This window comes from Mya arenaria, chromosome 12 (genome assembly GCF_026914265.1).
Source record: "Mya arenaria isolate MELC-2E11 chromosome 12, ASM2691426v1".
NCBI classification, from domain to species: domain Eukaryota; kingdom Metazoa; phylum Mollusca; class Bivalvia; order Myida; family Myidae; genus Mya; species Mya arenaria.
Window position 1 is genome coordinate 14,282,218 of NC_069133.1, and position 16,157 is coordinate 14,298,374.

Genomic DNA, 16,157 nt, shown 5'->3' on the forward strand with positions numbered 1-16,157 from the left:
ATATTACATCAATCTACTTGATTTAAAGATACTTTTTTCATTTATCTTAAAGAATCAAGCAAGACTTCAAAGTCACAAAATGAGCCAAACTTAAACATTTACCGATATAGCTAGTTGCATCAGTGATATATCGCTTAATAAAACCCCCCAAAGAGAACATGTTTTCCTTTTTGTAGGTGATACATTCGTTTGTTAAGGAAATTCATTCGTTTGTTCAACAGTTTTAACATTAAAATCATCAACAAATAAATCCGTTCACCTATTACAACGCCCCTAATTTGATTGGATAAAGCAAATCATTCGCTGATTACAATGCCCTAACAAACAAAACATATTAACGATAATAAAAACTGCAATTTAAAGTACAGATGCATCGCATAAATATAATTAACACACAAACATTACTATTATAAAAAGATAAAACAAAAATAATAAAACCATAGTAAATTGGCTTGTAGCAAAAAAAGCACTTATCTAATGATATTAGATTTAGTCGATATTTCTATTTAAAGGACACACAATACCCAGTCTGAAATTGTTTCCGGTTTTTTATTGGATCTTTTTGGTGGACACATGGATAGATCATCTTGAGATGACTAGTTATGGTTCTACTCACTCACGTGGTAGAAATTTTAAAGGATGAAATGATTATATCAATGTCGTTGAGATTCACCCTACACCTACCTCGCGTGTTGAAAATTAAAATTTCTCATATTTGTTTTTACATTTCTATATGATCATTTTCAGGTTGGGGAAAGCCCTCTATTACAGAGCTTAATCAAAAAAGGAAAGGTTATTCCTAAAAATTAACGAGAGATGGATGAAGGCCAATTAAAACAAAAATCATGAATGACTACGTTTTGCGGCTAAGAAGAGGACATGAATTTCTATCGTAGTCTATCAACGAGATCAGTAATAAGGTCCACAGTATTATATAAGACCTTTGCTCAAGTGGCTAATATCACAGTGTCTCCTGATGTAACGATTATTCCTGCAAACCAGTAAGTGTTTCGTTTGTTGATTAAAGTTTTGGTGGTGTTGGTGTGAATTGTTTTGAATGTTGTCATATTATTTCATTTCAAGGGTTTCTCAGACGTATTTGCATTGCGTACATGATTGTGCAGTTTGGTCAATTTTATGAAGGTGTACAGATAGATTTTCTCAGGTGGTATATTGTTATCAAGTTTCAAGTTCTCAAGTTAATTAAACATCATTCATGTCACAAATACAGGACAAAATGAGCATGGAATTATACTTTACAACATAATGAGGCATTACAAACTCGTTGGACATAATAATAACGATATGTATTTAGAGTTTCTAATCAGTGCCGTAGCTACACTGAGGCACATCGAGGCTGCCTCGGTGTTTTTATGGCATACAACAAATTCTATGGCTCTAAAAATTATGTTTTATCGACCAACTTCATTTGCCTCAATGTAAGCAAACCATTGACCAAAGATACTCCAGAATGCAGGAATTCGCTTCTTGCAAAAAAAATAATCGGGGGGGGGGGGGGAGCATTCTGCCTCGGTGTATTTTTAAGTCTGGCTACGGCACTGCTAATTATTAAGAAGTTTTAACTCAATTGGATCCCAATACATAAGTTCAAACAAAAAAAGATTTATTTGTTGAGGAGACATAGTGTTACATTCTTAAACTAAATTTATTTACAATACATTTGAGGAATTTACATATTTTTATGACAAAAAATTAGGATACTTGTGTAATGATTTTTCTCTTAATGAATATTATTCTATATTCTGTAAAATAGCTACAACCTAGTACATAATGGATTTCATCAGGTGAACTTAATTTTCTAAGATTAAAGATTTTACAAATGTTTTAATTAATGGAGTGATCGCGCTCCATTTTACATAGTTTATTGATATATGGCAATATTATACCAAATACAACAAATCACTCAGAGATTACATATAAAATGAATGTCTGTATCCGAGAGTAGTTTCAATTCAGGATAATGAAGATGAGGGGAATTTAGTTAAGTTAGCTAAACTTGCTTCTTATTACTCAAGTATTAGTGCACTTGTTGTTTATATGCGAATGTACCCAAATAAATATGTTTTAATTTAGCCGGGATAATTGCAAGTTTGACTGCATTTAATAATGTTGTTGGTTCTACAGATTATTCGAGTGAAGAGTCTGCTACCAATTTACTAGCTAAGTTTACTAACACACGTTGTGGTGTATCCGATTAATTTTTGCCTAAATAATGTTTATATAAAGACTGAATTTGAAGTTTTCAACTACTGGTACAATTTTGTTTTACCATGAATAAACTCATTCAAGAAGCTAGTATTTAGAGCAGTTTGATTTTATGTGACCGAAAATATAAGTATTATTGTTCGAATAAACAAATGATTATAGAACAATAATGATAGATATTGACCACTTGAGGATAAAAGACCAAAGTGGAGTTTGGGAGTTCTTAAGGCCACATCTTCCAATAAACCAAATAAAGTAACACTTTATGAATTTCATGAATTTCTTCAAAGTTAGGTACCAACACATTTGGTGGAAATAACTATGATGCCGAATATTTTAAATATACTATCGACTTTAGTTGACCTATACGTTTGTCCCAGAACTCGACTGGGCTATTTCTGTTCGAGAACAATGTAAAAACTATGGCAATAATTATATGTTAATATAATATTCAATCGCTACTATAGATATTCTTTCTTCGCAAATATGTGTTTTGTTGGATGATATACGTAATATATAATGTACATTTATACAATAATATTTTGAATGCTGGTTACTTTCCTGAATAATGACTGAATGTGTTGGTATTCACCTCCATAAAAAATGTTCAGAATCTAGTGTTAACAATTATAGAGAAGTTACTGTAAAAAGTTGTTTATCAAAAGGTTTTTTTTTTTTAAATCGAGAAAACAATGTTCTTTAAAGAATGTAATTGACGCATGAATTAAATAATTAATGTTTGCTTAATTGAGAAATTGAAAAAAACTTTTCGTGTTAACTTTGTGTATGTTTATTTTTTTGTTTATCTTTTACCGTTTTATGATAAAAAATGTGTTCAGCTATCAAGCTTTAATCAAATATTGCGCCAATTCATATGATTTGATAAAATATTTTTTTTTAACTCTTAACAATATCGAATTTTATGGGATTTTGTTTCAAGTTTGTTTCGACCTTAGTAGCTCGAAATAGCTGTGCATGTGCAATAACACTAGCGGTCGGTAGTTTAAAATGTGCCGGAACATTGAACCCGCAGAGACTGTTCGAACCGTCCTTTCATTAATCTAATTTGAAGGTGCATATTGCGTGATAAAAGTCAAAGCCGCCCTCGTAGTTTGTCGTTCTTGTCGGAAATTTGTATTGCTGTAGTCGATTATGTCCTAATGCCAAAAGAGCTATCCAGACGAAACTAACCTCATATGACTTAAAGGCTCTCTTTGACTTTCCAATGTAGGCAACACTTTATAAACTGTCTTTTAATCAAGATATTTTACGGTCTTTTTATGAACAAACGCCTGAAGCAACTCATTTGAACAGAATATTGTAAATCAAAGCCATTTTTTGTGATAGCGTTACAATGCGTTTAAAGAACATAGTACCTTTTGAAATATTTTAAATACTTCTCCTCAAATGAGCACTAGTTTTAACTGTATACGGTGTTATATCATTAAAGCATGACTAATGTTAACATTTTACACTAAATTATTTATTCGATCGATGTATGTCTACATATAACGTGAACGAGTCACTTTAATACGGAAATGTTAATATCTAAAGTGTTTTACATGATTCTTCGTTAAATTTGTGAATCTAAGTCCTAGCGCTTTCTTAATATTAATATTAATATTTAAACACATTTGACAGCTGCTCATGGTAAATACATTATTGTTATTTCCCCGTGTAATATCCTAATTGTAATTATTTAGCTTTAAAAATCACTTTTTTAGGAACAATGAAGGTCCTTTTCCACCTTGGAATGTGCCTTGCACTAACACTCTCTGTATCCTATGGCTATAAGTACCGTGGTGGATACGGTGTTGGTGGATACGGTGGTGGTGGATACGGTGGCGGTGGATACGGTGGCGGTCACGGTGGATACGGTGGCGGTGGAATATACGGCGGACACGGTGGAGGATACGGTGGCGGTGGATACGGTGGCGGTCACGGTGGATACGGTGGCGGTGGAATATACGGCGGACACGGTGGAGGATACGGTGGCGGTGGATACGGTGGCGGTCAAGGTCGATACGGTGGCGGTAAAAAATACGGCGGATACGGTGGTGGTGGATACGGTGGCGGTGGATACGGTGGCGGTGGATACGGTGGCGGTGGATACGGTGGCGGTGGATACGGTGGCGGTGGATACGGTGGCGGTCATGGTGGATACGGTGGCGGTGGAATATACGGCGGACATGGTGGAGGATACGGTGGTGGTGGATACGGTGGCGGTCACGGTCGATACGGTGGCGGTAAAATATACGGTGGCGGTGGACACGGTGGCGGTCATGGTGGATACGGTGGCGGTGGAATCGGTGGAGGATACGGTGGCGGTGGATACGGTGGCGGTGGATACGGTGGCGGTCGTGGTGGTGGATACGGTGGGGGTGGGTACGGTGGTGGTGGACACGGTGGCGGTTATGGTGGATACGGTGGCGGTGGAGGATACGGTGGCGGTGGAGGATACGGTGGCGGTAAATACGGTGGTGGTGGAAAAAAAGGCGGAATCGGTGGAGGTTACGGTGGCGGTGGATACGGTGGCGGTGGACACGGTCACTTTGGACATGGCGGTGGAATCATGGGCTGATCTTGGAGCGGTTGAGCCAGATATTATGATGGTTACGGATCGCATACGTCAATGGTATTGGCTACGGTCGTCATAATCAACATTGTCTTGAAAACATATCTGGAGCGTTTATTTGATTGTAATGACGAAAAATGTATCTGATAATTACATTGATCATCTTGTGTTTGTAAATCTAAGTATGATTAACACTGTTTGTTTACAACTTTGCGTTACTTAAAAAACATAAAACATTTTATTGTTTACAAACGTCCAGTTTTTAATAATTGGACTCATATAATTTGTCTTTTTTTCTTTCATCATTACTATAAAAAGTGTGTTTGTTTATCTTTTTGATCACAATTTTTTAAACCAATTTAATTTACCAAGTCTCTAGAAATGAAATATACCACACGCTATGATGCATCTTGTAGTTTGCAATTTTTGCATCAAAAATCTGAATTATAAGGGAGTTAACTCTTGTACCTATAGTTCCTTTAATTCCTGTTCGGTAATGCTACGTTTGATTTTCTTAATTTGGCGCTCACATTCATTTTTAGAATTTAAGTCGCGGGAACGGTCGTCTTATATTTGTTCATGGCGTATTCGGGAGCTCGGCCCAAAACTTCGCGTTCGAAGAGGCCATCGTCGCTCGAAGAACACAAATTTCGGAGTTGGACCGTGAGGAGGAGGATTATAAAACACTTGAAACTGCTGAGACCCAGACTGAATCCTATTCCGCAAGACTTTGAAGCTCTGGAAGAAGAAAGGGCTACCCTCCAACATTTGGTTGAGGAGCGCCGTAAATCTTCCGAGGCCCGGCGATTTAGGCTTGATATTGAAGAGCTTAAATGTCAAATTTCGCAAGAATTGCAATCGTAGTTCGATTATGGGTGAGTAATAGTAAACAGCACAACCTCGCACATCAAACTGCAGTGCCAGACAATATAGAGATCTTTCCACATCCGGGAGCTCTATGCGTCGATGAAAGAACCGGAAAGAGCCGCTGTTCCAAAAAGTATCAGAGAAGTTCAATGAATCAACAATATCGATCGTCCTGCATCACCATCATGATCTTAGTGTATTCTTTTCGTAAAGTTAAAGAGTTTGAAAAAAACATCATGTTTCACTGTTCCAATGATTGAAAAAAACACTGTTTGGTAAACCTGCATTCACTTCCAAATCAAACGTAGGCGTCAAATCCGAAATAACGTCACACTAACAGTTTGGCGCGCTTTAAAGGCATATAAAAAAACTGAAAAATAGTCGGTGAAATATATTGCAATCTTACACTGCAACAAACAATTATCACAATATCTCTCTCCCTATCATTACCATCAATATCATCATTCGATTTACTGTGATGATAAGGTAATAAAATTAAAAAAAAGATATTGATAAAAATGTAGATGCTGCTTATGATGATAATGATGGTCATCATTCGCACTGTCATTATCACAATGAACATCATCTCAATCAACACAATCAACATTATAGCAAATGTTGTGATAATAAAAGTCATCATGGTGAGGATAAAAATAAAACTGATGATGATCAGAGGTAGGAAAAGGACGATTATGGGTATCATCATTATCTCAGTCATCGTTCGAAAGATCATTATCTATGTTTAAAACATTCATCTTGCCATTTCATCAATTAGAAATAAAAATGTACCTTTGGCTTATGATTTAAATAGTATTCTTTTCTTTAAAATGATAAATGCGTAAACGGCATATCCAACTTAAAATACAATGGTCTACTGTGTGGTATGGTTTTTGAGCAGTTAATACGGGCTTGAAGACAAAAGCGTTTGTCTGTACAAGCCCTCTTACGGTTTGTCCGTGTATGCAAGGGACTACATCTTTTTTTGCCGGAGTGATAGGCATTAAAAAATTTGGGCACCACTGAACCGTGAAAATGAAAACCAGAAAAGCTCGTCATACATTGTTCATATAAAGCGCGTGCATGCCGGCAAGCAAATTGTACATGTTTAGGGCGGGGTTTGACCTCCGTTAACCAATGAAAATCAATACGGAAATACCCGAGGTACATGTACAATCCACCTTCGGCACTTCCATAAAAGGAGTGGAGAACACATATAATGAATACACGTCTAAAGAGTACTTTTTTCACCGGAAATTATATTTCATAACTCTGCAATAATAATACAAAACGAACAGGGCTTGTCATAACAATTGTGTTTTTTTACCCCACATCTTAAAAAATACCGTTTAAACTTGATATCTAAATAATGAAGTTAAATGTATTTATGCGCATTTTACGACAGCTAATGTAAACAATGATTTGCATATAGGCACATTGCAGGTGCGCGTGACGTTTTCCTTCAATGTGTCTACTATATAGAAACTTTCACCATGGTGCAATAACACGGATTTAACGTTGCTTTCACGGTGAGTTGTACTAGAATTATACTTGTCATTGTAAATTCAATCGTTCATACGTTGCTGTTTGGACACCATAATGACATAACGTTGGTTTTTACGGATAATGAACAAGCTAAGTTGATGCAATCGGTATCCAGATATGACCTTCAGGTCATAATTTATGACTCATCACTATACATGCCAAACTAACTAACTGTTAACTGTGCGACTGTGTTCTTCGTTTATTGTATTGTAAAATTAAAGTATTGAATAAAAATGTTAAAACTGAAGTAGTGAAAACTAATTTTTTTTTCCTTTTCATTAAAAACCATCGTGCATGCTTATGGTAAACCTGAGAAGAAAAGTGAGCCTGGTGTGGGGCTCAGACTCACGACCGCAGGAACACTAGCACGGCGCTTTTGCCAACTGAGTTAAATGGGCAGCTGGTTTCAACTCTCACAGACTAGACTTGTCCGCCCATTAAATGGGCTGTCTCACAGATGATAAAATAGCGAAAAAAAATGAAAATTGTCGAAAAATATCATAAATTTGGCATCAATGTGTACAATGCATTGAAACTTACTTACTGAAGTATCACATAGTTTACAATGTATTTAAGTTCAGGAGATATTTTATATTTTTCCATCAAAAAAGATTACCAGGTAGAATTCATTCCTTATGCGTGATTAGCTAGTCGGTGTCCTGAGATTCGTTACAGAAAAAAACTTTTTTTGGTGCTTATAGATCTGTGACACAGTCCCTTTAACCATTTAGGCCAACATGTAGGCACTTCTGCTCTTTTACTGCTGCCACGATTGTGGGTAACCTGAGTGTAATTATGCCCAGTGAGGTGATTAAACACAACACCGCAGCCGGAACTCTATATAGCTACTCAGAGCTAACTCGGCAGCTGGTCCTAACCCAAACACACTTCAGCCCAGTTTAAAAATAAAAAATGCTTATTGAATAAAAAAAATTGTCATGGCAGAGTGGGGCAGATGACTCGCGAATACTTTAAGCGATAAAGATGTATGAATGAAATTACAGAAAAAAATACTTCAGCACAAATAATGAAATCAAATGTTTAGTAATTCATAATTTGTTTTAGAGGGGAGGGTTTGAGGGGAGGGTTTGACAACCATCAAATTTGGCATGTTTGAACTGGTTTCAACAAGCATTATAATGTGAGCATTATAGATTATGAACACAGGGGAAGTTTCAGCATAAAAGGCAGTGTTTCTTTTTGGCAGAATTACATGATAACACATGATAACACTAGAGCTACAGTGTCTTACTGGTGATTTTTTTTACAAAGGTTTTCATAAGGATACCTTTAGACGAGATGAAATGTATTGACATGTCGTGCTTAAACTGGCACATATTTCCGCACAGAATTTCTTTAAGTTAACCTCTTTTCAAAATTATTCAGCTGAAGGCATGTATAAACATGCAAGACAGTTTTAGACAAACTATTTGCTACAAAGTAAAACAATGACAGTTAAGTTATTAATTATGTAAATGGGGTGGGTTGGGGAGGGGTTTCCCCTCCCGACAAGCAATGTTAATAAAACCTTTTTTCTCCTGCATATAATCAGAAAATGCGGGGTCATCAGTTCAGCACAAAAACAGTGGCGGTTTTTGCAATATTTTTCAGAAGTTTTTAACATGGTTGTAGGTGTGCAATTTACTCTTCCTAACAGCTAAAACAGCTGAAATAGAATATGGTAGAGAAATATTTTCTTCTCAATTTGTTCTTAAAACACAGTCTATATGAATTACTAAAAAAACAATATTGTTCATGTAAAATTAACAAGACATTTACAATGCCAGCTCTAATATAGTAAAGCATAGGCATAGCAAAATTCAAAACATTTTTATTATATATGCTTTGTGGTGATTTATAGACATTTATAAACAATAAAAACAATCCTTCACTGTTTCAAACATATTGATATATTTTTTACTGTGTGAAATTAAAGCCAGCTCTCAAATAGATATTGAATCCCATCAATTTAAACTGGTATGCCAGAAATGTGTTGATTGAGTATGTTGTATAGGCTATAAGGGTGTCAATTATTATATGTTTGAGTAGGTGTTGTGCGGTTATTTATTTTCATTTCTTATTATTTTAAACAGACCCGGGAGGAAACGATGATGAACCAGCCAGACAGCCAGCCCGCCACCCGGCCGAGCCATACTTGGCGTATGCCATGGTCTGTATTGTGCATCTATTTGCACATTTTGTTTGCTCTTTTAAGCAAACATTACATTAATTGCAAATTCTATAAGCCATTAATCAAAACTTACTACACATTTGTTGCAGCAACATGTTTTCTTCATGCACCAGTCAATTGTTACCAAGCCCCCCCCCCCCTCCACCCCCCCCCCCAGGTCCGGGGAATAGCCGGGACTTTGACTTTTGGTCCAGCCAACCCCGGGTAAAATCCCGGCCTGCGGGGACAAACTGATGGTTAAATCCGGCCAATGCCCCCGCACCCCAGAGATTCTATATAAGGCCCAACCTCCGCGGTCACCAGGCCCTACGGGACCACCTGGAAGTAAAAACACGGCCCTTTTCCCCGGTATACCCCCAGAACTGAGGGACCGCGGTTACAATTGACTGGTGCATTAGTGTGCATATGATTTTCAGCTTATGGACAAGAAAACATCTACTTTAAACATATACTTTAACAATCACAGCAACACAATGAGATCCCTATTTTAAAGAAATAATGCCACCTTTCATTAATTCATTAATTAATTCATATATATTCATTCATTTATTCAGTTTATACATTTAAAAACTTGCCATTTCTCAAGGCAAACGAAATAAAAAAGTGAGCCGCTTTCATACAGATAAGAGCCTTTTCCTTTCATGTATTTAAAAAAAAAAAAAAAACTTACATTATAAATGTCTTAAAACCCTAAGTTATTGCTTATTTCAACAGCCAGCCTGGTTGCTGTAGCCACAGAGGAATTTTCAAGGACAAGAACCAGTGCTGGTCAAAATGTGGTCTCGTGTGGTTTTCCATACCGGTTCTCGGCAACGATTTCCGAGAAAGGAATACCGTCTCCAAGTAAGAAGAAATTCTAAGCATGTCTGGTTTTAATGCTTTCAAAATGCATCTGGGTACTCAATAAGATGAGATTAACCTTTGAATTGTTAATAACTGATTGCAAAATGTCCAAAAGACAATATATTTCATAAAATTGTCCTGAAAATCCTTGAATTCATGAACCTTTCTACATATTTATCACATTTTTGATTCATAAAAGATTGTGTATGCCTCAAATGAGTGTTTACAGGCCTTTTTCAAACTTTAACAGTAGTGGCAGATAGTTTTATTAGTGTAAAACATTGCTTTTGTGTCTTGCTTGCAGATCATGATGTGCCAATAAGCTCCAGTTAGCTGCGGCTTCCCCCCCCCCCCGGCGGTAGTCCTGCAATCTGAATCCAGGAGATGCAGCTCTGAATCCAATAATACAGAAGAATGAAGATGTTAGTCAACCCTGTAGTACTTGTTTGTATGTAAATGATTCCAAAGAGTGAGATTTATAGCAAATCAGGTGTAAATAAGCAACTTATGGACAATGGTGAAATGTTGTACTCTGAATGTTATGCCAAATCTAGCCTTCAAAACAGATACTTAAAGTAATAAGTTTTTAAAAATGGGCATATTAATGCTATCTCTGCATTTTCTACATCATGTAGCCACCTCATACATGAAAACACTAGCAGTTGTCATGAATCTTTCAGTTTTGGTGTTTTTTGCCATTTCCTTTGTTGCGCCATTTGTCCCAGAAGCAAACAATTTGACATATAGTGGTGTTTAGACTGTCTATAAACACATGATCACTAAATTTCTTTTGTTAAACTGAACAGTTCTGTTACCTTTGTATATAAGTGGACCAGAAAAGCAAAATTTTGACAAGTTGAAGCATTTCAGTTTGGCTCTTTGTCTTTTTTATATAAAACACTAAGCCGATTAAGTGGAAAAACCTTATTTTGCTTAGATAAAAATCTTAAAAAAGAAGGCAGGCCATTTTTGTGGTCTGTTCTATAGACACTATTGAAAGCTACAAGGAAAACTTTACTTGGTTAAATTATTCCAATGCATAAGGAAATAATGGCTCTTCAAAGGTTTGCGGCTTACCATTTAAGGGAAATGGCTGTTTCTGTTTTTTTTATGAAAATACCGCAGGTGCTAATACTTGTCTCATTCATTTAGTGTTTAATATATCATTGTTTAACTTTCAGTATGTGTTGCATATAGACTGCATATAGCCTGAAGTTGAACTATAGGAATTTTGAAGTATGTTTCTGAAAAACTGTTGCTTCAATAGGCTCAAGACCACAGTTATCTGCCCCCCGTTGACTAAGATCCGGATGTGAATACAGAAAAAAGAGTGCTTGTGTTCAAGTATCAATATTTTATTAAAGTTGCATGAAAGAGAAGAAATAGGTGGCATAGAGCTTAACATAATTTGACACTGTATTGCAAAAACTGATAGTTTTTAGTGTAAAAATTGGAAAAATCATTGTCGGTGGAACTATGAAAATTGCTTACATGTATTAAAATGTATTGTGAATCTGGTTACAACCGGTGTTTGCCTTATTTCTAAACGACATTTCCAAAAAATGACAGCTAATGTAAACAAACAATAATTACAGAATGAATTGATTAAACTTGAAAGTTGTGTTATGGTAAAAATCTTATATATGTATATAAATGTATCCGTGTAATAAAATAAATATTTCATGGCTTCAAGTGTGACAGTACATATTGTCAACATTCGGGTAAATACTGTACTGTCCCACTGGAAGCCATGCAATATTTATATAATGTCATATTTTAGGATATAACTCAGAACAAAAAACATCAAGAAGACTTTATATATCAAAGTAATAGCACTATTTTTGTCATAGTTTAGCGATAGAGTTTCTATCCTATTTTTATCAGAAATTAAACAGCTTTTTATGTAATTTATTTTCTAACATGTGTTATACCTTTTTTTTTCATTTATTGTGATATCTGATGTTAAAGCTGCACTCTCACAGATTAACGTTTTTGACAACTTTTTTATTTTTTGTCTGAATGAACAAGTTTTTGCATAAATATCTGCAAACCAATGATAAAAGACTTCCGACAAAAGATCAGATCGCAGCTTTTCATATTTCCGTCCCAAAAACGATGTTTTATGGATTTTTATTAAACCGTTAGTAACGGTACAAGTCATAAAACATTATATTTGGAATGGTAATATGAAAATCTGCGATCTGATCTTTTGTCAGCAGTCTTTCATCACTGGTAAGCAGATAATTACAAAAAAAATCTAATTCCAAGACAAAGAATAAAAAAAGTTGTCAAAACAGTAAATCTGTGAGAGTGCAGCTTTAAGTAATAGCAAAACTTTTATGGCATTTTGATATTTTCCTCCATAATCGATTTTTCTTTATTATATATCAATGCTTTAAAGGAAAACAATCAAAAGCAAAAAGTACTTGCTTTAGTTCATGTACAAACAGGAAAGTTATTAACAACTTCTTAACTTGACAAACATGTACATTACACTGCTTAATTAAGACCATGTAGTTTCTTTCACAATTCTAATTACAGACTTATTCTACAATTATACTTACTATAAACAAAACACTTATGTGATGGAAATATAGTGCATATATTGAAATGTGCTTTAAAAAATATACTAGTTACTAGTTTTTTTTGAAAATGGAAGTAAACCCCTTAAATCTTTTGGTTTGAAGTTTTAATAAAAGTTGAGTAATGTTCTTATGTTTGACCTCAATGGGCAATTTATTGCATTCATATTTTTCCTTAACTTTTATTTTATTTTTATTTTTTTCTGTGTAAACAATATAGTTTTTTTCAAATGTGATAATGCTCTTGACAAATATTAAAAAGAATTGTTTTATTGACTGTTTATCAGGGATTATACTCATGCATTTGGTCAAAGGAATGTTTTACTGATGTTGCAGTTAAATCGACATATTTTATGAAATGAATAGTGTTGAAGTTAAGTCTTCAAATATGAGTATTGAATGTTATTGCTACAAGAATATAATAAATCACCTTAGTGCAATAACTCAATAACTGCATATAGATATAGAAGCAGATATTGTGTTCTTGCACCAAGGTGACCATATATTCATCTTTTACTTTTTTTTAAAAATGTCTTCAGTATCAGCTGATTGCTCATGTTTTATCCTCATTATTATTATATGCTACCTAGTTCTTGTTTATAATAATTAATAATTTGTCTACTGCAACATAACTGTATGATTATCACATTACTCATTTACAATGGCCATGTGCATATTTATCTCATATTTTATAGCTTTAGTTTATAAATGTTTGTAGATAGTGTATCTATGTAAATTAAGGACTCATGAATAAACTGTGAAATACTTACTGCTTGCTTTATGGAAGGTGTGAAAGACCACATCTGGTAATAGGAACGATTTCCTTCACACTACTTAGCCGATTTCTTTCACTATGGTCTTAATTACTGATCAAAATACTGAGAGATCATGCAAAGTATGTGGCAAGGAAGATGGCGAACAATAGAGATATGCCTGTATTATCATACTAGTATTCATTAAATCTTGACAAATAATGGTCTGTGTCTTTTACTTCTTCAAAAAATGGTTTTTCTGGTAACTGGAGTGTAGACCCGATATCAAAATAATTATACAGCTGAAAGGCACATTCAAAAAAGCCTCTTCGTCCTTGCCATATGAATATTCATAAATTAAGGCTCTGTGCTTAACTTTAATACTGAAAAGTTTTTCGACTTGTCTATATAAAACAGCCAGTTGTTCTTGATGGCCCGGGAGGCCAAATATGCCGGCCGCGATGTATTTAGAACACGTGTTTCATAATAAGAACTTCAAGCTCGTAGACGCAGCCTTAGTTCATATTATTTTGGTTCATACATCATTGACTTGATTCAGTGTATTAGTCAGTTATTAATAGCATGTTATCCGATTAGCTACATCGTTTTTAGATCAAATTAAGACCAATATTGAATACCAGCCCTGAACAAGCGCTGTTTCAATAAAATGGTATACCGCATTACCAATAACGTTCAAAATTTCAAACAGCATTATATTTATATTTCTGGACCCAATATCACAAAAAAGCTTAAGTCAAATGTCAATCTCAGACTCAACTTTTTTAACAAAAACATTATAATGGTATATCGTTTTACCCGTAAAGGTTCTCTCATAGGATTTGTTGATTAAAAGCATTGGTCAAGATTCAAAAGAAAAAAGATTCTACAGGATTTATTGTAATTGAGTACAACTCAACGTTTATAAACAGTTAAGAAAGTAATTATTTTGCCTTATAATAAGTTTTCTTCGATCTAATGACAAAGGTTTTTATCAACACATTTTATGGGAAAATGTATATTTTACATAATTAAAACATATAGGTTTTGTATGATACAAAATGCTATTATGTAGTTAAATGAGTTGAGACTGCGATTGAGATTTGATGTAAGTATTGTTGTGATATTGAGGCCTGAATTATCAGTTTCTGTACGTGCTATATTTGAATTGCTGATGCTCGACAAAGACTTAAACAAGGTACTGTAAGAGATAAATGATGCAGTTTACAAAAAGGTCGTAGCGCCACCTATGATGGTCTCAGTAGCGAAACGCCTATCGTGTTATCTAGACCTAAACTATATAAATATTTTACGTTCTTTTATACAGTCGAAACTCGCAATGTCGAACTACAGTAAAACTGCGAACGCTCGAGGTCGCAGGGGACCGAGCCTAAACCTAGAGGGAACCGATGTTTCGAACGACCCGATTTTCAATTCTCCAGTCTGTTATGAAATATATTTCAAGTATGAAGTAGTCTGTTTACTAAGACACTTATTATGTGTTGCGTTGTGGAAATCGCTCATATGTTCAAAGGCTGACGTTTACTACTTTATGTATATTAAATATAAAATGTAAAAGAAATATCAATAAATCGTTTTTTTTTACAAAATGGCCATATTGCAAAGCAAAGTGACAAAAAGGAATTATTTTCAGAGATTCCGATGTTGAATCGATACGGTTGTGTTTATTCATATTTTTATTACTCATTTACATTTCTCACAATTAACTTCTCGTCATTTACGTCTCATCTTCTAAAATTACTGTAATACCTGGGGATTAAAGGTGAATATTGATAAGACGAAAATCATGGTGTTTCGTAAAAGAGGCGGATTATTTCCCAATGAAAGATGGACTTACAATGGTCATGATATACAAGTTGTTGATGATTTTAATTATTTGGGTGTTGTTTTTAATTATACTGGAAATTTTAACCTGAACCAAGAACATTTAAATGGCAAAGCACTTAAGGCAATGAACGTATTATTTTGTAAATGTCAAGATTATGACTTAAAACCCAAAATTATGTGTCAGTTATTTGACGCATTTGTTGGTTCTATTTTAAATTATTCGGCAGAGGTTTGGGGGTATACTAAATCAAAGGAATTAGAAAGAATTCATTTGAAATTTTGTAAAAGATTACTGAACGTTAAAACAAACACTTGCAATGCCACTGTTTACGGAGAGTTGGGTAGATATCCATTATATATTCATAGATATGTGCGTATATTGTCTTATTGGTTTAAGGTTGCTAACAGTGATAATATTATCATAAAATCTGTATACAATCAGGCTAAGAGTGATAGTGATAAAGGTTGCCGTAATTGGGGGTATAATGTTAAAAAGATATTAAATGATTATGGTTTTAGTTATGTTTTTGGTGATATTTACAATATTGATGTTAAATCATTCATAAAAAAATTCAAATGTAGAATTATCGATACTTTTAAACAAGATTGGTATAGTACTATAGAAAATAGCACGATGTTAGATGTGTATAGACATTTTAAAACCTGTCTGGAATATGAACCTTATTTAGATATTTTACCAAAGAGCTTACGTTTTTTCTTTTGTAGACTACGGC

General features: G+C 34.5%; 1 protein-coding gene and 1 long non-coding RNA gene across 3 annotated transcripts; both read left to right on the forward strand.

The window, feature by feature from the left end:
- Nucleotides 1-613: 613 nt before the first annotated feature.
- Nucleotides 614-5,266, forward strand: LOC128210283 (uncharacterized). Its single transcript, XM_052914519.1, has 2 exons — nucleotides 614-1,001; nucleotides 3,951-5,266. The coding sequence occupies exon 2, from the start codon at nucleotides 3,956-3,958 to the stop codon at nucleotides 4,805-4,807; it is 852 nt and encodes a 283-aa protein (XP_052770479.1). The 5' UTR covers nucleotides 614-1,001; nucleotides 3,951-3,955; the 3' UTR covers nucleotides 4,808-5,266.
- A 3,584-nt stretch (nucleotides 5,267-8,850) lies between these two features.
- LOC128211942 (uncharacterized) lies at nucleotides 8,851-13,595 on the forward strand. 2 transcript variants are annotated; one of them, XR_008257359.1, is made up of 4 exons: nucleotides 8,851-9,380; nucleotides 10,116-10,244; nucleotides 10,549-10,692; nucleotides 11,426-13,595. It is a non-coding gene; the product is annotated as an uncharacterized LOC128211942 (long non-coding RNA). The 2 variants fall into 2 exon arrangements; XR_008257358.1 differs by having other exon boundaries at nucleotides 10,549-10,666.
- Nucleotides 13,596-16,157: the final 2,562 nt, after the last annotated feature.

What these genes read in the sequence shown, in the direction of transcription:
- LOC128210283 (XM_052914519.1), top strand. Translation starts at nt 3,956, where the DNA reads ATGAAGGTCCTTTTCCACCTTGGAATGTGCCTTGCACTAACACTCTCT.